General features: G+C 43.9%; 1 protein-coding gene across 1 annotated transcript; it reads right to left on the bottom strand.

The window, feature by feature from the left end:
* Positions 1-2,430: 2,430 nt before the first annotated feature.
* Positions 2,431-19,835, bottom strand: Nim1k (NIM1 serine/threonine protein kinase). The gene is made up of 3 exons (XM_042690603.1): positions 19,236-19,835; positions 4,645-4,913; positions 2,431-3,241 (listed from the first exon to the last, which is right to left on the bottom strand). Exons 1-3 carry the CDS (start codon positions 19,525-19,527, stop codon positions 2,492-2,494), a joined length of 1,311 nt encoding a protein of 436 aa, XP_042546537.1. The 5' UTR covers positions 19,528-19,835; the 3' UTR covers positions 2,431-2,491.
* Between the last annotated feature and the right edge of the window lie 2,467 nt (positions 19,836-22,302).

The following is a 22,302-nucleotide window of genomic DNA, read 5'->3' as shown; positions in this document are numbered from 1 at the left end:
CTGAGCTCTCATAGAGACCAAGCATGTCACTCTGGGATACCAAGGAACTAAGCAAATAGAACTGCTAGCTTATGATGTAGGAATTATCAGATCCATAGTCATAAGGTCACATGAGCACAGCAGTGATTCACCCTCATTGCATTGACATCTGTCAAGAGCTGGGTTTGCCTTTCCTGCCTGTGTTGAGTCCTCAGACACAATTATGCTAGCATTTAGAATATACTTGATTTGTTACAGCATTGCACAACCTTGCTTCAACACTACATTTTTATAAAGTAGGAAGGGCAGTGTATATGTGCCATGGGATCACCTTGCCTTACCATAAGCCTCGATACCAAGAGCAGCCATTCATTGCTCTGTAGATAAAACAGTGATATGTCTTAACTAAGGCCCAGACATAAGTAATGAGCACTGTTGGGGGGGTCCTCCTGGAATCAGTAGGCATGCATTAACAAGGGCTCATGTTTCCTGGTGTCAAAATAACAGTTCTCAAAATGAATGGGTGGAGGTAGGATTGACCCATCTCATCATTAGGATCAGTGGCTCACTTGGAGGTTTTGTACTCTTCTTCCCTACAAGCTGGATTTGACAAGATGAAAGGCTTTTGGTTCCTAGGAGGCAGGGGGATGCTTTCTTTGAGGAACCTGATAAAGATTTCTAGTGAATGGGAGTCCATGCCTAGCAGGTGGTCAGTTGAGATACTCATACCAATGGACCAGCAGGCAGAGGAAGAAGGAATTATATTGATGGGGATTATTGACCCTGACTATCAGAAGGAGCAAAAGAGGAATATTCCGGGAACCCAAGAGATTCACTGGTATGCCACTTTTGTGCATAATAACGTATGTATATACATACGTACGTACGTACATACATATGTACAGGCAGTGGCAGCAATTATTGCCTAACAAGACAAGGCAACTAAGGACTCTGATCCTTTCTTGGAGAAGATGAAGTCTGGTCATGTGACTGATCAAAGGTGAGGGAAACAAGATGAATGATTAAACAGGTGGGCACTCATTAATGAAGACCTCAGGACCAGCTGTAATAGTCTCCATTGGTTTCAAAACCCAGTCCTTCACTAACAGCATCAGCATCACCTGGGAACTATGAGAACTGCAAATCCTTCCCGGCCCACAAGCACTGAATCAAAACCTAAGGGTGGGGTCTCACATGGCTCCGCACACCCTCCAGGTACTGCTGCTGAGGCTGAGCTTGAGAACCACGCATGCAGCTCCTACTAATCTGCATTGAATCCTGCCTGTCTGACTGTCTTGAAAGAATGCACTTCACAGGGGCCCTTGTGAGTGGAGGCGGGGCTGGGGTGGGCTGTGCCACACCGTTTCTGTGAGATACTTCAGGTCTTTCCATCATCCTGCTTTCCCCAGTCACTGAAACAATGACCAGTTCCCCGAAAAGCTGGAGCTTCAGGCAGATCTTCTTTGGCCATTCCCTGACTCACATGCAAAACAGGTGATGTATCATTGGCAGGTGACGAATGATGGAGAATAAATAGGCTTTCCACTTTCACTCCCTGGGCAGAAATCTAAAATGTGTTGCAAAAAGCTCCTCAGGAAAACCTGAGCACTTGTAACCACTTTGTAATGTGTGTTTGATCGGCTGCCCTTGTCTCCTGTGTCCTTCACTCCTGTGCTGTGGAATCACTTCCCAAAACTACTCTACTTGGAAGCCTTTGTCTTATGCTGAATTTGGGGGAACGGTGTCTAAACACCCCCTATCTGCCTCGCATATTCTTGGTATTTCCCAAGAGTCACTCCTACTTTTCCTTCAATGATTGCAGTGAAAGAATGCTTTCCTGTCTGCAGTATGTCTGCCAATACTCAAATCAGCCTTCCTCGAAGAGCTAAAGCAAAAACCTTCTAAGAGCACATCCACCAATTTGGATTCTCTTCACAGCATCTATCACTCAATTTGATATTTCTCTTTTGAAAAATTACATATGGTGGTTGGTGCCTTTATCCTTTACTAAAATATTCTAGGCTACCTTATTCATTGCTGTCCTCAGCATCTTATACTTTCCCTAATATGTAGTGGGTAGTAAACACTTTTAACCGTGCCAGGGTTTGAACCAGGACCTGAGCTTGGCTTTCTTGTTTATGGCTAGCACTCTACCACTTGAACCATGTCTCCAGTTGCTAGCTAATTGGAAATAGAATCTTGCAGACTTTTCTGCCTAGGTTGGCTTCAAACCTCAAGCTTCAGATCTCAACCTCTTGAGTAGCTATGGGGTGACAGGTATGAGCCACAAGTGCCATCTCGTAGTTCTTGTTAAATAAATGCTGGAATTTGAGAATTAGACAAGATCTCAAATCAAGACAGAATCTGGGTTTATATATTCTGTAAGGGAAGAATGCATATCTCAAATTTAAATTTATTTAAAAATTACAAAAATGTCCTCACCCAAGTCGTATCTGAAAAATAATTAAAAAGCAACAGTGATCTTGGTGAACTGCCAAGAGCCTGATGCAGTTTATAAAATTGAACAAAATTTAGATGTGTTTCTTATACCTCTGTAGACACGGGACCCTTTCTTTAGGTCTTTTTCCTTGGGCTCTGGTAGTATCATTACTGGCAAATTTTCTGAAGCCTTTTTCCTTTGCACTCTGTGCAAAATGATTCTATAGACTCCGGTGATAGAGCTTCGAGCGTCTCTCCCGTGGTTATTTCGGATATGCTCTTCTGTAATACCCAAGTGTTCCAAAGTGCTTTTCACCTCATTTTCTTCATCTTTGAGGGTGCTGGTTTCTGACAAATGTTTAGGATCCAGTTGGAAAGGTTCCAAAGGAGTGGGGTACGGCACCCCTTGCATCCATTCATTGTTCATGATGTAGTTGATTCCATACCTCTCAGTGGGTACGGGCTGAAGGACTCCCCGGATGAGCCGGTGGCAGGGCTCGGATACATGCGAGGGAACATGGTAGGAGCCCTCAAGAATGCTCTTCTTTAGTTTGGCCACAGTCTCTGCCCGAAACGGCATCATACCTGTCACCATGAAGTACAAAAGCACACCCAAGGCCCAGATATCCACATACACACCGACGTAGTGCTCGTCTCGGAAAAGTTCAGGTGCAGCGTAGGGCGGAGACCCACAGAAGGTGTTCAGCATTTCACCTTTTTTACTGACCGTGCTGAATCCAAAATCACCCACCTTCACACAAGTGCTACTGGTATAAAATACATTTTCTGCCTTCAGGTCTCTGTGAATAATTTGGTTTTCATGCTGTGGAAGAAGACATAGAGGGGAAAGAGTCAATTTTGTAGTAAAATACCAAAATAATGAGTAGTGTTTGCTCTGAGGTTAGGTGGTGATGGCAGAGTTATGACAGAAATTTAATAGGGATCAACTTAAATCTCTGTCTTAACCTCTAACCCTGAGTAGTCTCCATAAACTCCCCTTAAGGGCTGGGAATGTGGCTTAGTGGTAGAGTGCTTGCCTAGCATGCATGAAGCCCTGGGTTCCATTCCTCAGCACCACATAAACAGAAAAACCAGAAGTGGTATAATGGTTCAAGTGGTAGAGCGGCCTTGAGCTGAAGAGTTGAGGGAAAGTGTCCAGGCCCAGGGTTAAAGCCCCACAGCCGAAAAAAAAAAAGTGCACAACAGAGTCCTTGTACATAAACAAACAGTGAAATCTCTATAATTCACCCGCACTCTTCTTCAGAGACCAGATTGCTGGAAGGAATGGTGGGGGGGGGGGGGTGGGGGAGCACAGGGCTTCTGAGGGTCCTGAGGGTTCATGTCTATACCCTGTACTGTCAGATTCTTTTCTGCTCTCTCTAGATTACTGGAAGCAGGTGTACAAGGCAAATTTCTTCTTTGGGCCCAGAAGAATTTGGCTAAGACTAGAGAGAGCACAAAAGTTCTTAGAGGAACTGGGCAGAGTGCTTTAGGAATCCCGATGTGTGTTAAGAAATAATCAGAGAACTACCATAAGAATGACTTAATCAAGCGTCAGTGTGCTGGGTGGACCCTGAGACCACAGAGCTAAAGAAACTCCCTTGGTGGTGAGAAAAATCAATGTGAGTTGAATTGAGGTTGGAGCAGGTTTCAGAGAGAGAGACAAGACAGAGACAGAGAGAGACTAAATTGAATTGGTCATAAAGCATGGGTAGGATTTGCTATATGAGACAGGACAAAAGGTTAAATGGTAGCCGGGCGCCGGTGGCTCACGCCTGTAATCCCAGCTACTCAGGAGGCTGAGATCTGAGGATCACGGTTCAAAGCCAGCCCAGGAAGGAAAGTTCGTGAGACTCTTATCTCCAATAAACTGCTAGAAAACCGGAAGTGGTGCTGTGGCTCAAGCAGTAGAGAGCTTGCCTTGAGCTGAAGAGCACAAGGGCAGTGCCCAAGCCCAGAGTTCAAGCCCCACGACCGACAAAAAAAAAAGGTTAAATGGTAACCAAACAGGGCTAAGAAGCAGCAAGAAGCTGAAAAATCTAGCAATGGAACACGCTGGAGACAAGGGTATAGCCAGTGAATGCGGGCTGTTCATCCAGCTTCTCTGAGCGGCTCCTGCCAACTTCTGGAGGAGCCATGCGGCTGCCATGCTTCGCTGGTGGGATGTGGATATGGAGGCCCACACTCCCAAGCCAGAAGCAAGACTCATTCCTCGCTCCTGCTCACCATGTGCTTCACGGCAGAGACAATCTGGGAGAAGATGAGCTTGCTTTCCGGTTCAGAGAGCTTCCCTTCAGTGCTAATTTTTCCAAACAGCTCCCCACCCGCTGCGTACTCCATCACCAAGTGGAGCTTGGATAGGGTTTCCACGACTTCGTAAAGGCGGATGATGTTGGGATGGTACAGTTTTTCCATGCTAGAAATTTCTCGGGATAGTAGCCTTTGGGTTTTCTGGTCTAACTTGGTCTTGTCCAGAATCTTAATGGCCACCTTTTCTGGGGAAAAAGAAGAAATGCAAGTCAAAGGATGTGTCAGAGCACAGGTATGCCCTCCCCCGCTCCCCCACCACACATACCTTGGAGAAATAGGTATTTAGAACTGGAAAGGTCCTGGATGGGGTTCTTTATTTTACTAGACCTAGAGGTTGAGTGGTAATTCCCAAGTCCACAGAGCTCATCAATGAAAGTAACAAGAGCATTCTCAGGTTCACTATAGCGTCCTTCCCTTGGATCTGGGAAGGTCTTCCACACACTAGTTTTGATGCTAAGTCCTGCTGCCCACAAGAGTGTTTAGTTGTGATCTTTGTCCGGTTTTCCAGAAAGGACCAAAGCCATTCCTCACTCCCTCCTTTTATTTCAGCCCAGAGAGCTCTTTTCACCTTCCCTGTCCAGAATTCATGTCCACGATAAGAACTCATCTTTTTGTCCAACAATTGCAGAACTGACATCTATGACATTTGGGTGGAATGGTCACAATATCCAGGTTCTGTGGGCTCTGAGCTCAATGTACTGCATTTTAGCCCACTGGTCTATACATGTTGACTCCCCCTCTCTCCTCTCCCTACACCGTCTAGTGTGACTGTCAATTACTGGCATGTAACATCAAGTACACAACGCAGCAGTACTCAGTGATTATAATGTTGGTGAAGACTTGGAGGAATTGACACAGCACTGTGCTGCCAACAGAAGGATTAATTGATACCATGGTTGTGAATTGCAGTTCAGTATTATGTGTTGAGACTTTAAAGATGGTTGGGTACTTTAACCATTTTAACAGTTAATTTTTTTCTTTGTTTTTCTTTTCTTTTCTTTTCCTCTCTCCCTTCCCCCCTCCCGCCCTTACCATAGCCACTAGGTCTTAGCAATTCATCTTAAAGAAATAATCTGATATATATATATATATATGTATATATATATATATATGAAGGCTTACATATACATATACATATATATACGTATATATGTAAGGAGGCTTCTGTGATATTGCAGCAGCTCAAGTAGTAGCTAGTAGAAGTATAGTTCAACTATCTTTGTAAAAGCACACCAGAAGTGATGACTTTAGCTTAGTACTGGCAGGCGATACCTGTAATCCGTAGCAACTCAGGAGGATGAGATCTGAGAATCACAATTCAAAGCCAGCACAGCAGGAAAATCTGTGAGACTCTTATCTCCAATTAACTAGAAAAATGCTAGAAGTAGAGCTGTGGCTCAAGTGATAGAGCAACATCCATGAGCAAAAAGCCAAGCAAGAGCATGAGGCCCTGAGTTCAAGTCCCAGTAGTGGCACACATACAAAATAATAATAATGGTAATGATCTTGATCTGTATTTATTGATAAGCTGTTCAATATATAACAATTGAGGAAAAATTAAAATACATATTTGCATAGAAAAATATGGTTGAATGTTTTTCAAAATGTTTAGGAGGGGATGAGGGAGGGAAAGTGGGAAAAAATGAGGGAGGGGATAACAATGTTTGACAAGAAATGTGCTCATTACCTTACACATGTAACTGTAACCCCTCTGTACATCACCTGGACGATAAAATTAAATTTAAAAAATCAAAAAGAAATTCAGAAGAGTTATATTTTAATTGGGGGAATCACAATTTCCTTTTAACTTCTGTTTTGCTGATTCATTTCTTTTTTTACAATAAACAAGAATTGTGTGAGGAAAATAGTGACTGTTAGAGAATGAGTGAACCTTGGCTCTATCATCAAACATCATCTTTGGTGGTTGTTGTTCAAACTGGGCCAGACTTTCTGGCAGATAAGAAGGAAGTTACAGCCAGGCAAGAGAGAGAGAGAACAGGGTCAAGGAGCGCCTTTTGACCCGTTTGCAAAACAACTGCTTTGAAGAACTTTGACGCCGTGGTTATTGCCATGAACACAGATGCTGCTGGTTCCAAACAGGAGTGTTGCTGCCACATTGAAATCAGCTGGGGGTCTGCAGTGGCAAGGGAAGGGGCTCCCCTGTGTGTGATTGAACCAGCGCATCCTGCCAGTAGAGGCAACATGGAATAGTGAGGAGGCAAACTGTGCAGCCGCGAGCCCCCGAGGCGCAGGGAACATTGACAGTCGAGAAACAGACTCCAGCCTTAGTCCTTGGGGCATTCTTCTTTCTTCTGCTTTTCAGCCCTCGGATGTATTATGTTCAGCTGTTTACCTGAAACCAGATGCTCCTGGTTTTGTTAAGCCTGTTGAATGAACTGTCGCTATAAGGGCTAGAATAACAAATTCTACTTTTCGATCTCATATTCTCCCTGTGGAAAGGTTCTCCCTGCCACTGACTCCAACTTCTATAACAGCGCCTTGTCCCCTGCCTGCAGCAGTGGTACGCACATGGTGAGTGTTCACGCTTCAGGTGTGGTGGATGACAGGCTGCTGTCACAAATCTCTCCTTAGCACAATTCTAGGTCTTCCCCCTTTCTTCCTTTCCTCTTCCTGCCTTTCTTCCTTTCTCTTTCCACCCTTTGGAGGGTGGAAGGATACCAAGTCTGAACTCAGAGCCTCATAATTACTCACAATTACTTGGCTGATGCTTTACTACTTGAGCAATGCCTCCCATCCAGCATTCTGCTGGTTAACTGGAGGGAGTCATACAGATATTTCTGCCCCTGCTGGCTTTGAACAGAAATCATCTGGTCTTGGCTTCCTGAGTAGCTTGGATTACAGGTATGAGCTGCTGGTGCTTGGCTTTCTGTTATTTTCATGGCTCTAAGCAAAGGCTTCACTCTCAAGGCCAGGACAAGATGTGTGGAGACAGAAAATGTTGCTTTAAGTTCTACTCCCTAGGTGCCTCCATAATCCCAACTCATGTTAAATCATATTATAAGACATGTCTTATAACCTAAATATATGATCATATAAAACATTTAAAAAGCCCTGGTATTAGACTTCAAACTCTACTATAGAGCCATAATAACAAAGACAGCCTGGTACTGGCACAAAAACAGACCCGAAGACCAATGGAAATAAACCACACACTTACAGTTAGCTGATATTTGACAAAGGAGCTAAAGACATACAGTAGAAGAAGCACTGCCTCTTCGACTACTGGTGCTGGGAAAACTGGGTGGCCTCATGCAGAAAACTAAAAGTAGACCTGTCACCATGCACTAACATCAACTCAAAGTGGATTAAAGACCTTAACAGCAAACCTGAAACTCTGAAACTATTGCAGGACAGAGTAGGAGAGACACTTGAACTTATAGGCACAGGCAGGAACTTCCTGAACAGAGTTCCAGGGTCACAACAAATTGGAGAGAGACTCGACAAATGGGACTACCTAAAATAAAAAGTTTCTGCACAGCTAAAGACATAGCAACCAAACTAGAAAGACAGCCAACTAACTGGGAAAAAATATTTACCAGCAATATATCAGACAAGGGGTTAATATCAGTATATACAGGGAACTCAAGAAACTAATCCCTCCCAAACCCAACAAACCAATTATTAAATGGGCAAGGGAACTAAAGAGAGACTTCTCAGAAGAAGAGATAAAAATGGCAAAGAAACACATGAGGAAATGTTACCATCCCTGGTTGTAAAGGAAATGCAAATAAAGACAACCCTGAGATACCACCTTACCCCAGTCAGAATGGCCCACATCCTAAAGTCAGCCAATGACAAATGCTGGAGGGGATGCGGAGAAAGAGGAATCCTATTACACTGCTGGTGGGAATGTACACTTATACAACCACTTTGGAAAGCAGTCTGGAGGGTCCTCAGAAAGCTAAATATAGACCTCCCCTATGACCCAGCCATACCACTTCTAGGCATCTATCCTGAACAACAGGAACCAGGATACAAGGACACATGCACCTCCATGTTTATTGCAGCACTGTTCACAATAGCCATTATGTTTCCATAAACATATATTTATGTTTATGTTTCCATAAACAACTCAGATGCCCCACTACAGATGAATGGATCAAAAAATTGCAGTACCTATATACAATGGAATATTATGCTGCCATTAGAAAGGAAATGGATAGAACTAAAAAAAATCATTTTGAGTGAGGTACGCCAAGAGCAAAGAGACAAACAGCACATGGTCTCCCTGATAAGTGGATGTTAAATTCAAAACGTAAGGAGATATGTCAAAGTAAACAAGACTCGAGAAACAAAGGACCTCCACTCATCTGGTCAAATCATTACTAAATGACCCCATGCTGATGACCACATATATGGCATATCTGTGCACATCTGAGGGAAACTAGGAGGAAGACACAGAAACAGAGGGAAACAAGAAAGCTTACAACAGCGGGACCCATCAGTTGCACTGGTCATTGATCAAAGCAAACCAAGCAACTCAATGGCAGCGTTGGGAGGGAGGGAATGAGTGGGGAAGAGGGAAGAGCTGACACTAGGCAAAAGGAAAGAAATGAACATACCACCCGATGTGGAAGAAGTAACTGTATTGTCAAAGCTCAAGGAACTCAGAAACTTATTGACCACGATAAAGAGAATTTGCCCCATGAAGGTTAGAATGTGTTTGTGACTTTAACCAAGAATCACTATCCCACAAAACTGTGAAATTTGTGAAATTTATGTCATCACTTAGTCACAATAAAAAAAAATTGCTTAAAAAACATGCTGGAGTACTCACTAACACCATGTTGAAAATGAATTACACAACTTGTGGGTGTAGCTGGAGGGAAAAACTGGGAGAGTGGGAGCAAAGGGAGGGGTGTCCTCATTACCTGACTTATGTAACTTTCATCTCTCTGTTCATCACCTTTATAATAACAATAAAATGAAAATAAAAATATAAACAAACAAAAAAGCCCTGGCATTCTAAATTGTTACTCGGTGGTAGAAATTGCACTTCTACCAAGAACTGGGTCTCTCAATCTACTCTTTCAACATGTGTTCAGTGAGAACTAATAAGCATCTGCCAGTGAAACACTTCCCAGTCTAGTGAAAGAGAAAGGCTCAGAAAATAGGCCTCTCATCCTTAAAAACTAGTTGGTTCTTGGTTTCCAGAACCACATACCCTCTGATTTTCCTCCTACCTCTGTTTCTTCTAAAGCTCCTTTGCTGTTATCTTTTTATTTCCCTAGCTTCTAAATGTTGGACTCAAAGGTTGAGTCCCCGGACCTCCTTTCTGTAGTCCCTACCTTGGTAATTCCAGGCAAAACTCCTCTACTCCAGTGACTGCTCTACTTGGATATTGTTTCTAAATTTAAATTCTACCAGTTGCAAGTCCTGAGGCAGGGATTAAGTTAATGAGGGAAGTGATTCCAGGAAATGCTAGGAGAAGGAGGAAGACAGGAAAGGAAAAACAGCCAATAGAGGGTGTATTACTAAGCGAGTTACCAGCGAAGCTGCTAAGAGTTATCATGCTAAGTTTGATCTTGAGAGGAGGCCAGGAAGTACAATATTTTTACAATACCTCCTAGTCATTGGTTGTTGATTACTACTGAAGGGTGTTAATTCCCCCCTAGTTCTGTCCTAACCTAAGTGCAGACAGAATAGGCTCTATCAGCTAGAGAGCAGTCAGCCCCAACATGGATGAGTAATAGCATGGCAATATATTCAAATGTGATCTTAACTCCCCCACCCCAAACCTGTGCCTCCCCATAGTTTCCCCCTTGCCAGGAAAGGATGAAACTCTTCTTGTGGTTGCCCAGAATAAAACCCGTATGTTATTTGACTCTTTATTCCATATCCAAATTCTATTACACTTTGTCTTATAAATATAGACGGATTCCAGCCCCTTTCTCAGCATTTCATGGCTACTTTTTTTTTCTTTTCTGGTCTCAGGTATCATTGGGTCTTGTCCGGATTGTAACTGCAACAGGCTCCTAACTGACCTTTCCTTGTCTGCCAGAGACCCCTTCAGTCTTATTTGCAACAAAAGCATCCAGAATGACCCTGCTAAAGCATCAGCTCGTCATGTCACTCCTCTGCTTGTTCCGGTGGCTCCCTTTTATGCTCAGGAATGGCAACACCATTATTTATTACATACTTGGCCCTCTACCCGATGGTCCCTGGTACTTTCTGCCCTCATCCCACTGGCTGTATGAGAGGGCTGCAAGTCATTCTCTCGGCTTGGCACTCCAATGATATTATTCCCTTGGCTTCATCAGGCCCCCACTGTCAGTTCAACAGTAGCCTTCCATGCTTCCCACTTCCCTGCTCTGTTTTCCTCCCTCACACGCCTCACTTCATATATTTTCCTTGGTTTTGTCTGTCTCCTTCAACTGGAGTATAAGTTCTGCTGTGCCAAGAGGCCACTGTGTTTTGCCCACTGCAGAATCCCTAGCTCCTAGGAGAGTATCTGTTACACAGAAAGTGCCGAGCAAACCCACGAGTAACTCATTCCATCATCACAAGAACCCTCTGGATCGTCCTTGCTGTGTCACTCGCCAGTGTCCCATGGTCTTCCATGTGATCAGTCTTTATGACCCTGACGTCTAATGGCTGTCGACCTTCTGTCCAGCGTCAACCCTTTAATTTACTTTAGCCATCCCTGTATTTTTGACTCCTCTTAAGTTATTTCGGGTCCTACCGTGGACGTTTGGGGATTAATTTTTAATATTGGATTTGTTTTTAGATTGGATTCCTTAAAGTCAATAACTAAACTAATTAATTAATTATTACATGATTAGGGCCTGAGCCTAGGCCCTTGCACTTCGAGGGTCTGATGTTCTTGCTCAGGCTGACCTTGGAGGGTGAGCCTCCTCGTCTACCTAGAATTACACCACACCATCACGCTCAGCTTGTTTGTTGAGATGGAGTCTCACTAACATTTTGTCCAGCTAGCCTCAAACCTCTATTTTCCCAATTAGCTGGGATTGCAGACATTTGCCACTATGCAAATTCCTCATGCAACCTTTGTTGAAACAGTGTCTTTCTATCTAGTGCAGGATAGCCTCAAACTCACACTCCTACTGCCTCAGTTTCCCAAGTGCTGAGACTACAGGTCTCATCATGACATACCATCAAGATTAAGTTAACTAACCATTTGTGTGTGTGTGTGTGTGTGTGTGTGTGTGTGTGTGTGTGTGTGCTGCTCCTGGGGCTTGAACTCAAGGCCTGCACAGTGGAGCTTTTATGCACAAGGCTAACATTCTACCACTTAAGCCACAGTTCCACTTCTTGCTTTTTGGTGGTTAACTGGAGATAAGAATATCACAGATTGCCCTGCCAGATGTGGCCTTGATCCTTGATCCGCTAATAATTTGTTACTTAATGAATAAAAGAGGTCACTTTCTTTTTTCTTTTTCTTTTCTTTTCTATTTTTTTTTTTTTTTTGCTAGTCCTCGGCTTGAACTCTGAGCCTGGGCGCTGTCCCTCAGCTCTTCAGCTCAAGGCTAGCACTCTACCACTTGAGCTACAGCGCCACTTCTGACTTTTTTCTTTTTGCTTATGTGGTGCTGAGGAATTGAACCCAGGGCCTCATGTATGCGAGGCAAGCGCTCTATCACTGAGCCACCTTCCCAGCCCAAGGGGGTCACTTTCTTAAAACTAGCATGCCTTTATCACAAAGGTTGTCTGGAGAATGAATTCCCAACCCAAACATGGGATACAACACACTTATGAGAAATACTTCCCCTCCAGCATCTGTTTTGAGTATCTGGATCAAGAAAATGTGGTATATATACACAATGGAATTCTATGCCTCCATCAGAAAGAATGACATTGCCCCATTTGCTAGGAAATGGAAAGATAGAAAAATTATATTAAGTCAAGTAGGCCAGGCCCAAAGAAACATAGGTCCCATGGTTTCCCTTATTTGCAATAACTAGTATATGTGTGAGACAAGTAGAAAAGATCAGATAAGTTGATGTTAGGTGAAAGGAACCCTAAGATAAGGATTCAAATGTTTTTTTCTTTCTTGTGATTATTTCTAACATATTTATGATTTCTTTGTTGCTTTATATGTCCCTCCCCCATGGTATAACCCCTGCTTTCACTGTATTTGATGTTGGTATAATTTGATGTTGTGGAGGGGAAGGGAAAAACAAATCGTTTAAATACAGATACAGGTGGACCCATTGCAACAATGAGATGTACAAGTTATATGTCAAAAAATGAACTTTACAACTTTGGCTGGGGGTAGGGAGAAAGGAGGGGTGTTGGGGAGGGTGGGAGAGAGGAAGGGATGGGATGGAAAGGGGAAACAAAGGAGGCGGCAACAATGCTTGATAAGAAATGTACTCATTACCTTGCCCATGTAATTGTAACCCCTCTGTATGGTATTTTCACAATATAAATAAATGAACAAATAAATAAAGAAAAATACCTCCATGTGCCGCTCTTCTACCTGCTCTTCCCACCACTGCTGGGCTTTCTTAAGAAGTTAGTATATTAGCTTAGTTCATCAAATATTTGTCAAATGCTATTTGTGATGCATGCTTCATAAATTCTTAGAGTTCAGTTTGACACACTGTCTGATGCTAAGGAGCTTATAACTAGAACCCCTAAGATTTTCACTGTACTGGGGTTTTATAAAGCTGTCAATCTTCTGACTTGTGACCTTCATTACTCATAAGTCAATGCTCCCAAATCTTACTCTCCCGTTCCCCTTCTGCAATTTACCATTCACTTTTAACTCATTAAAATAGGAAACATGGAGGTTTTTCCATCTTTCCTCTCCCTGTCCCCTTCCTACTCTTGTCTTTGCAGTAGATCATGAGATTTTCCAGTATTCTAAAGGGTGTCCCCAGTGCTTCTCCTCAGTGCCACTCCCCGAGGAGTGACAGATAGTATCATTCATCTGAACTATTGCACTAACTTGTTTTATTTTTCAGTTGTGGGGCCTGAACTGGGAGCCTGGGCCCTGTCCCTGAGCTCTTTTGCTCAAGCCTAGCACTCTACCACTTTGAGCCACAGCGCCACTTCTAGTTTTCTGGTGGTTAATTGGAAATAAGAATCTCGGGGCTGAGAAGGTGGCTCAATGGTAGAGTGCTTGCCTTTCATGCATGAGGCCCTGGGTTCCATTCCTCAGAACCACATAAGCAGAAGAAAGCCAGAAGTGGCGCTGTGTCTCAAGTGGTAGGGCTCTAGCCTTGAGCTGAAGAGCTAAGGGACAGCACCCACGCCCAGAGTTCAGACCCCACGAACGACAAAAAAAAAAAAGAATCTCACAGATTTTCCTGTCTGAGCCGGTTTTGAACCTCAATCCTCAGATCTCAGCCTCCTAAGTAGCTAGGATTACAGGTGTGAACCACGGTGCCCTGCTTATAATAATGTGTTTGCAGCCCTCTTTGATTCCCATCATGACCCAGGTTTAACTCACCTTCTTTCATTGAAAACAAAACATGTTCATCACTTTCTTAAAGCTCTACAATGGCTCTCCCATGGTTCAATGACAAAATCACTATGCATGAAGTTTCCTCATGACCCAGCCCCTGCCAACATCTGCCAGTGGCTGCCAGTGGCCCATGCTCCATCTCCAACTGTTCCATGAACTCTTGCTTCCTGCCTCCATGTCTTTATACCCTGTCTATCTTCCTGGACTTCTGTCTGCTGTGTCCTGTAAAATGTCTCTACAACCTCTGAGACCCAGTGTGAGCCTTTCCTACATGACTGACCCTTTTTGGAGGGACTGCATCTGGCCCAGTGAGCATATCTGGTGTCTGGTGCCTTCCTTAGCAACCACCCTTGTTGACTCCTCCTTGTGTGTCTCTGAGCTCCTACCCGGCAAGAAGTGTACCTCGCTCATCTCTGAAAAGTCCAGAACATGGGGCTGGGAAGGTGGCTCAGTGGTAGAGTGCTTGCCTTGCTTGCCTGAGGCCCAGCACCACATAAGCAAAAAGGAAAAAAAAAGCTCAAGTGGTAGAGTGCTAGCCTTGAGCTGAAGAGCTGAGGGACAGCACCCAGGCCCAGAGTTCAGGCCCCATGACTGAACCCCCCCCACACAAAAAAAAGTCCAGAACAGATCACGTGCTCAGGAGATGTTTATTATATATTGTTGTTTTTAAAGAAATGGATGAACCAGGGGCTGGGAAGTTGGCTCAGTGGTAAAGCGCTTGCCTTGCATGCCTGAGGCCCTGGGTTCGATTCCTCAGCACCACATAAGCAAAAAGAAAAAAGCTGGAAATGGTGCTGTGGCTCAAGTGGTAGAGTGTTAGCCTTGAGCTGAAGAGCTGAGGGACAGCGCCCAGGCCCAGAGTTCAGGCCCCGCGACCGGACCCAAAAAAAAAATAAAAAAAATAAAAAAATAAATGGATGAACCAGCTAGGTGCGGGTGGCTTATGCCTGTAATCCTAACTAATCAGGAGGCTAAGATCTGAGGATTATGGTTCAGAGCCAGCCTGAGCAAGAAAGTGTGTTAGACTCTTGTCCCCAATTGCCCAGCAAATAAGCTGAAAGTGGCGCTGTAGCTCAAGTGGTAGAATGCTAGCCTTGAGCTAAAGAGCTGAGGGACAGCGCCCAGGCCCAGAGTTCAAGCCCCATGACCAAAAAAAAAAAAAAAGTTAAGAATAAGAAAAGGAATGGATGAACCAAAGACTAAACAAACTGAAAGAGAAGAATGGTTCCTGGAAACACAGACTTTGTAAGAGGCAGAGGTCAGGAAGAGCAATAACAGAGAAGAACACAGTCTCCTGCTACCTCTTTTGATTTGTTGGTGACAACAGATGGGATATAAAATATTCAGAAGCGAGTACCTCTTCACTTTTGAGAAATTTCTAATGAGTCTGAAAGGGAGCTCAGGATGGCTATCAACCTGCCCTATCAACTTTCAGCACCCAAGAGAACCAACACTGTTAGCTAGAGAAATAAACTCCTGCAGAGACACAGGATGCAGCCTTCTTTCTAGAGTTTCAGAGCAGCTGGTGCCATTTATTTTCATTATTTTTATGTGTTCCGCCTCCTGTCCGGGGAGCTGCCCATGCTCTGACATGCTCTGCTTTCCTAGGACTGGCCTCAGATCCCCTATCCACACTGCTCAGGCTTCCCAGGAAAGCAGGTAACAATTTGGGATGACTTGGCTCCGTGAGGAGGTTACCTTCCCGCTCTATTTTGTACCCAGCACCCCTTAAGCAGGTGTGACATTGCACCTTAGACAGCCAGGATCCTGTGACAGGTTAGCCATGAGGAGAGCGTGACCTGGAAGCAACACCAGACACCTGTCTGCCCTGCAGGTCAAGTTCTCTGAAACACAGCAGGGGCAGGTGTCAAGTGAACTTCAAACAAGTCAGGAGGTGAACTCAGTTCACTATATAATACTGATTGCTGCTATGCCTTTCTCTTCTGTCCACCTTACACAATAGCCTGTCTCCAAAATGAGCACTTTCTTGTTCCTGCCTGGTAGAGACTGCTCAGCTTAGATGGTCAGTACCTCCATGATGGATAGGTCCATCAATTTGCTGCTCCCCTCTCTCTCATCAGAGACATTTCTTGGACCTTCAGCTCTGCTGAAAAGAATAGTAGGCAAGCGACCCTCAGGGCTGCAGCTGCCTTGATTCAAAGGTGGTTCATTATCAAATGGCCACTGAGAAACATAGACTCCCTTCAAAAATCTGAACTGACACAGAATGGAGCTGGGGAGTAGGACTAGTAACCACCAAGCTGGTCACCCTGTACCTTGGAAAGTCACTAGCCAGAAAAGCAGGAAGCTGGAAGAATCCTCATGGAAAGAAGAAATGATGAGAAACTCCAAAGATTCAGAGTGACAGAGATGGAAAAGCTCTAATATCCTGCTGTAGAACTTCTAAGATTCCCTGCACTCAACACACCCCTTTCCATGTGAGCCAATCTGCGTAGACTTCCTTGAAAGCAGATTACTATTAATAGTTAATGAATACTACTATGATATATTCACAATATACCCAATATACCATATATATATATATATATATATATATATGGTTTGCCTTATTGTATATCTGAGGAAACTGAGCACAGAATGGGGACATAATTATCAAAGGTCTAAAGAATTCCAAGCAGGTCTAACTGACTCAAAAGTCATTATCTTCCCTAAATAATATACTGGCTTTCTTACACATAAAGCCATGGTAATAATTCTCTCCTGGAGAATAGGAATGGGAAGAAGTACACACAGGAAGTAGCTGCAAGAGAAGCCCATGATGCTTTTATGACATCTGGTTTCTGCAGTGGTTTGAATATGAACTCTCCCCAAACACAAGTTAAAGGTTTGCTCTGAAGCCTGAGATGCTATTGGGAGGTGGTGGCCTAATAGGCAGACCTATTATGAGGTCTGCCTATTCTGTGGGAGGAAGTTAGGCCATTGAAGGAAAAGCTGGGAGATGTTGGAATTGTGGCCATGATACTCTCTTTTTTGCTTCTTGGCTTCCTTAAGGTGAGCAGCTGCTTCTGCCAAATGCTGCCACCACAGATCCAAAGGGAATGGAGTCAAGCGGCTGTGGATCAAAACTTCTGAAACTGTGAGTCCAGATAGATATTTCAGAAACATGGTAACACAACGCTAACACGGTTACATAATCTTATTCCTCCCTGATTATCCTGCTTCTTTGACCCTTCTGCAGACATTTTGGAAAAAGACCACTCCATGAGCATATTTCCAAGAGGGGGAAGAAGGTCAATAGGTACGAAGAAGGCAGTAGTACCTGGCTAGCTTTGGCTAGCTGGTTGAGAGTAGAGTTGCCACAAATGCCAATATCTAGAGGTAGTCTGTTGGGGTAAAAAGAAAGTCCACGTCTATACCTGTCTCTGCCAGACCTTGGCAAGTCACTTCTGGGTTTCTGTTTTCTCATATGTAAGACATGGGAGACTAAATGAAGTCAGGATTTCCCAGAGTGGAGTGTTTTAACACTCCTAGGGCATCAAATGATTTTAGCCCTAAGTAGAACTAGTCATAACTTTTCTCTTGTATATTTTTCAAATTCTCATTTGTATTCTACTTAGTTGAAAATATCTTCTCTTCGCTAGTCCTCAAGGGTGGAGACTATCTGATTCATCTTCATATCCAAGACCTAATTCAGCAGTGTTTTCTAGCTTTATATATCTATTATGTAGAGAGCTTAAAGTAATCCTGATGTCTCGTTCCTACTCCAAACCAATTAGTTCCGAAATTCTGAGGTGGGAATGTGGTTACTATTTCTTTTCAACTTCACAAGTCACTCTGCTGTGCAGTCAGAATTGAAAACAACAGCCCAGAGGAACGGCAGCTGAACTGATGTTGGTTTGTAGCAGGAATGAACTTCTGTTGAAAGAGAGACTTCCATTTTCCTTTGGTTGTACAAAGACAAAGCAATGCTTACACAATCCTTCAAAACAACACCAATAACTAACATTTACCAAGCACTTACTCAGAAATCCTGACACCCTGTGAAGTAAGCACTGTTTTGGGCCACATTTTATAAGTGAAGACTCAGGGGCTCAGAGAAGTACTGTAATTTCCCCAGGTAATTAAGAGAGGGAGCTAGGTGTGAAGGTGTGAGCCCAGGTACATAGGACTCAAAACAAAACCGGAACACAAAACTACAGGAGTGGTTTCTTCATGTATGTGCTTGTGTGCGTGGGGGCGTTGTACACGTGTGCAAGTGGTTGGGACCTTTTCTATTGAGGTGAAACTCAAGAGATTGGAATAACCCATGTTTGGGGATTGAATAAAAAAAAGAAAAAAACCCACCTCTGATATAAAATGAGTCTTTGAGACATAGCAGCAGGCTTGGTCCAGGGAGAAGCAATGTCAAGAAGGAAGTCAGAAAAAGCTGGTACACTATACCAACTCGCAAGTGTCCCTTTCCTGACTTACAGCTCCCTCTTAAGAGGTCCTGGGGGAGTTTCCCTCTTAGGGATAGGCATCTAAGTGGGTGCTAGACTCCCCATAGAGCTTCTCTGAAGCCACACTGGTAGACACTGCTGGTGCAGAATCTCAGGGTGACCTGTAGTCCAGGAAGCATGCTGAGAACTGCACACAAGGTGGACAGAAACAGGATTTCTTGAGCTCATGGCTGTTTCCCTACAATTACATCCCCTGGTTAGAGGGTTCGGCAGACCCTGCTCTCCAGAGATGGTGGCCATCTCCTTGGCTGTTGCTATGAGTGTGGATTTAGGGTACGTGTAGGACCCAAACCACGTTCCTTTACACTTGAATGAATGTGTTTGTTCGGTGTATTGGGATTGTGGGGTATCAAAAGCATCCAAGATTGAAATGTGGAAGACACATTTTCCTTTTGGATCTCAGTTTCCCTACCTGTAAAAGGGGAATCAAAGTACTAACTTCACATTGTTACTGTGGAAATGAATTGCGATGACGGCATGGGGTTTGGAGGGTGATGAGCTAGGCCTGAGGTCACTTTATTGGCTTGAGTCTCCTAACCCCAGGTTCCAATTAGCTCCCACAATCCTCAGATGACCCGTGGGAAGCCAGATCTTACCTTTCGTGAGGGAGTGGATCCCCAGCTTGACTTGGGAAAAGTTCCCACTTCCGATTTCCCCTCGAATGCGGTAGAAGCCAATGCGTTTCCCCAGTGTGATCTCCCTCACCACCTTCTCATCTTGGGACATGTCCTGTGTCAGCTTCTCAAAGGGCGTCAGCTGGTGCGGCTGCCCCTCCTCGGCCTCTTTGCTGCAGTCTGTCTGGCAGCCGCTTTCTACACTGTCGCGCCGGTCCCACTTGGCGTAGTGTGAGTTCACCATGCTGCTTCCATTCACCAGCACTGCTGTCATCGTTCAGGGAGGGTCATGTCTCCATCTCAGCCCAAGAGACACCGATCAGGGCAGCGTGTGGAGGAGGCAGAGGCCCAGAGGGTGAAGATGGGAGCTGCTTTGATGTCCCTGGGTACTGTCCTGTAAGCAGGGCAAATCTCCTTGTTGAGCCTCAGTGACAGGGAGCAGAGACTGCCCAGCCAAGGTGAAAGTTACTCACCTCACTCCAAGCCCTGCCCACTTTCCGATCACCTGGAACTTCCAAGCCTACACTCTGCACTTAGGCACATGTCCTGTGTCCACAGCGCTTCCTCAGTGTGGTGCCTGATGCTCTGTAGTAGTGGATGGTGTCCCTGGACACAGGCCCCAGGATACTGTTCCCGCTGAGGGACAGGAATCTTGCACTCCCCTGTGAGAAATCTCCTGACAGGCTGACAAGTCGCTGCTGGAGCTTCTCTCTGACCTTCTGCATTTGGTGCATCCCTTGCTCTCACATCCCAAAGGCCCTGGAGATATAATAATCCAGACCCTAGGGAAGAAGAGTCTCACAAATTAGAGGCACACAGGCATCTGGAGAAGGATTAGATCCTGGCAATGTCACTTAGCCTTTATTTAGATGAGCCTTCCTCTAAGCCTGAATTATCCAAAAATCTGGTAGTTGCTGATTCATCCTAAGGAGAAAGAATAAGAAAATGATTAGCCCATGTTAATGTAGTGTTTCACATTTACAGTGAAACTGTTTTGACAACATGTACTTAAATGCACTGGACACATTTATGATTCATATCAGTAGCAGATGCTTGATTGCCTATGATTTCATAAGAAGAAAAAAGTATATATGCACACCCTTTAGTCTAGATTTCAGGAGAGTCTTTGGGTATCTGTACATCTTTCCAGTAAAACAATTTTTCTATTTTTTGGAGTTTAGGAAAGTATGTGTATTACTGCTTCAAAACCAGGTTAAAAATATGCTAGCAATGATGATGATAAAGGTTCCCTAATACTATTAGTTTTCAACATTTCTTATTTTTATAATAATAAAGTGAACTATCATCGTATTTCATCTCCTTTAATAACTTAATGTTCTTCAGTACTACTAGGGCTTGGACTCTAGGCTTGGCTTTTTCATTCATGGCTGGTAATCTACCAGGGAAGCCATGCTTCCAATCAGGTGTCAGCCTCCAGGCCCAGCACTTTTATTTTGAAGTTAGGATAACTGGACAAGAAACAGTCCACAGAACCATCTGCAATAGGAAATAGCATCCAGCTAGAAGATCTTCCACATTTTTTTTTCCTGCATACTCCAGTAAGAGATGATCTCTTCCTCTCAGAATCAACACAAGATTCTGTGCATTTTTATTTTTTTATTTTTATTTTTTTGCGGGCATGGGGCCTGAATTGTGGGCCTGGGCGCTGTCCCTCAGTTCTTCAGCTCAAGGCTAGCACTCTACCACTTGAACCACAGTGCCACTTCTGGCTTTTTCTGCTTATGTGGTGCCTAGAAATCGAACCCAGGCCTCATGTATGCAAGGCAAGCACTCTACCACTGAGCTACCTTCTCAGCCCCTGTGCATTTTTTTTGGGGGGAGGGGTCCAGTCATGGGGTATGAACTCTGGGCCTGGGTGCTGTCCCTCAGCTCTTCAGCTCAAGGCTAGCACTCTACCACTTGAGCCACAGCACCACTTTGCCTTTTTTTTTCTGCTTATGTGGTGCTGAGGAAACAAACCCAAGGCCTCAAGCATGCAAGGCAAGTGCTTTACCACTGAGCTGCCTTCCCAGCCCCCTGCATTCATTCTTTTTAAAGTAACTGATCTCTATGAAAGTGGGTTTAGCTCATCTGCATAAATGAAACACAAAATGAAATCATCCAACTATGAGTGTGGGACTTGTCCTCTGCTTCCCTGGCTTCCCAGCTCTGGATTTGGGCTCTGTATCTTGAACTGCATTCAGAACCTGAGATTAACAGTAAGATTTTAGCTTTGCTATTCTCTTTACCTTTCATTGTCTGCTAAAACTCATCTCCTTCCCTGCAATTCTACCAATTCCCTGCAATTCACATACAATTGTTGAAGGCTACAGGTTCTATGTTGGATAATATCTTATACACACAAGTTAAATTCCTTACCAAGTAGTTTTGAACCAATTGTGTTCCCTTAATAGTCAGGTAGACAGGTATAATCTTTCATTTCAATCCACTGAAGAGGCTTTTACATGATTGCAAGTGTCGTGGTGATTTGTCTTGAAGATAAATTGCCCTTGTTAGGGGACAGCTTGCAAGCCTACTGGGGTGGGGGTGGGGGGACTGAGTCCCGGTCTTATGACTACTCTAAAATAAGTTCTAAATGTATCACCTCAGTAAATGTAAAACAAATAAAAATCATAAAACTTTATAAAAGACTTAGAAAAGCTGGGTGTGGTGGCTCCTGTTTGTAATCCCAGCTACTCGGGAAACAAAGATGAAGAAGAGAGAAGTTTGAGGCTATCCTGGGAGAAAAATTACCAAGACTCCATCCTGAAAAAATTAAAAATTGGGCATGGTATGGTATGTCTATCACCCTAGCCACACAAGATGGATAAATGAGGAGGCTCATGGCCCAGGCCAACCTAAACAAGAAAAGCAAGGCCTTAGCTGAAAAATAACTAAAAGCATAAGAGGTAGTAGGGGACATAAAGGGGTAGGGTATCATTCAAGTGGTATAATGACTACCGAGCTAGCACGAGACACTGACTTTAAATCCTAGTGCTGAAAAAAATTAGAAAACCATAAAAGTAAACATCAAATTTAGTTTACATCT

The sequence above is a fragment of the Dipodomys spectabilis genome, unplaced genomic scaffold, assembly GCF_019054845.1.
Source record: "Dipodomys spectabilis isolate Male_0828 unplaced genomic scaffold, ASM1905484v1 ptg000138l, whole genome shotgun sequence".
Lineage (NCBI taxonomy): Eukaryota > Metazoa > Chordata > Mammalia > Rodentia > Heteromyidae > Dipodomys > Dipodomys spectabilis.
Note: the sequence above shows the minus strand (reverse complement) of the source record. Positions and strands in the feature narration are given on the sequence as shown.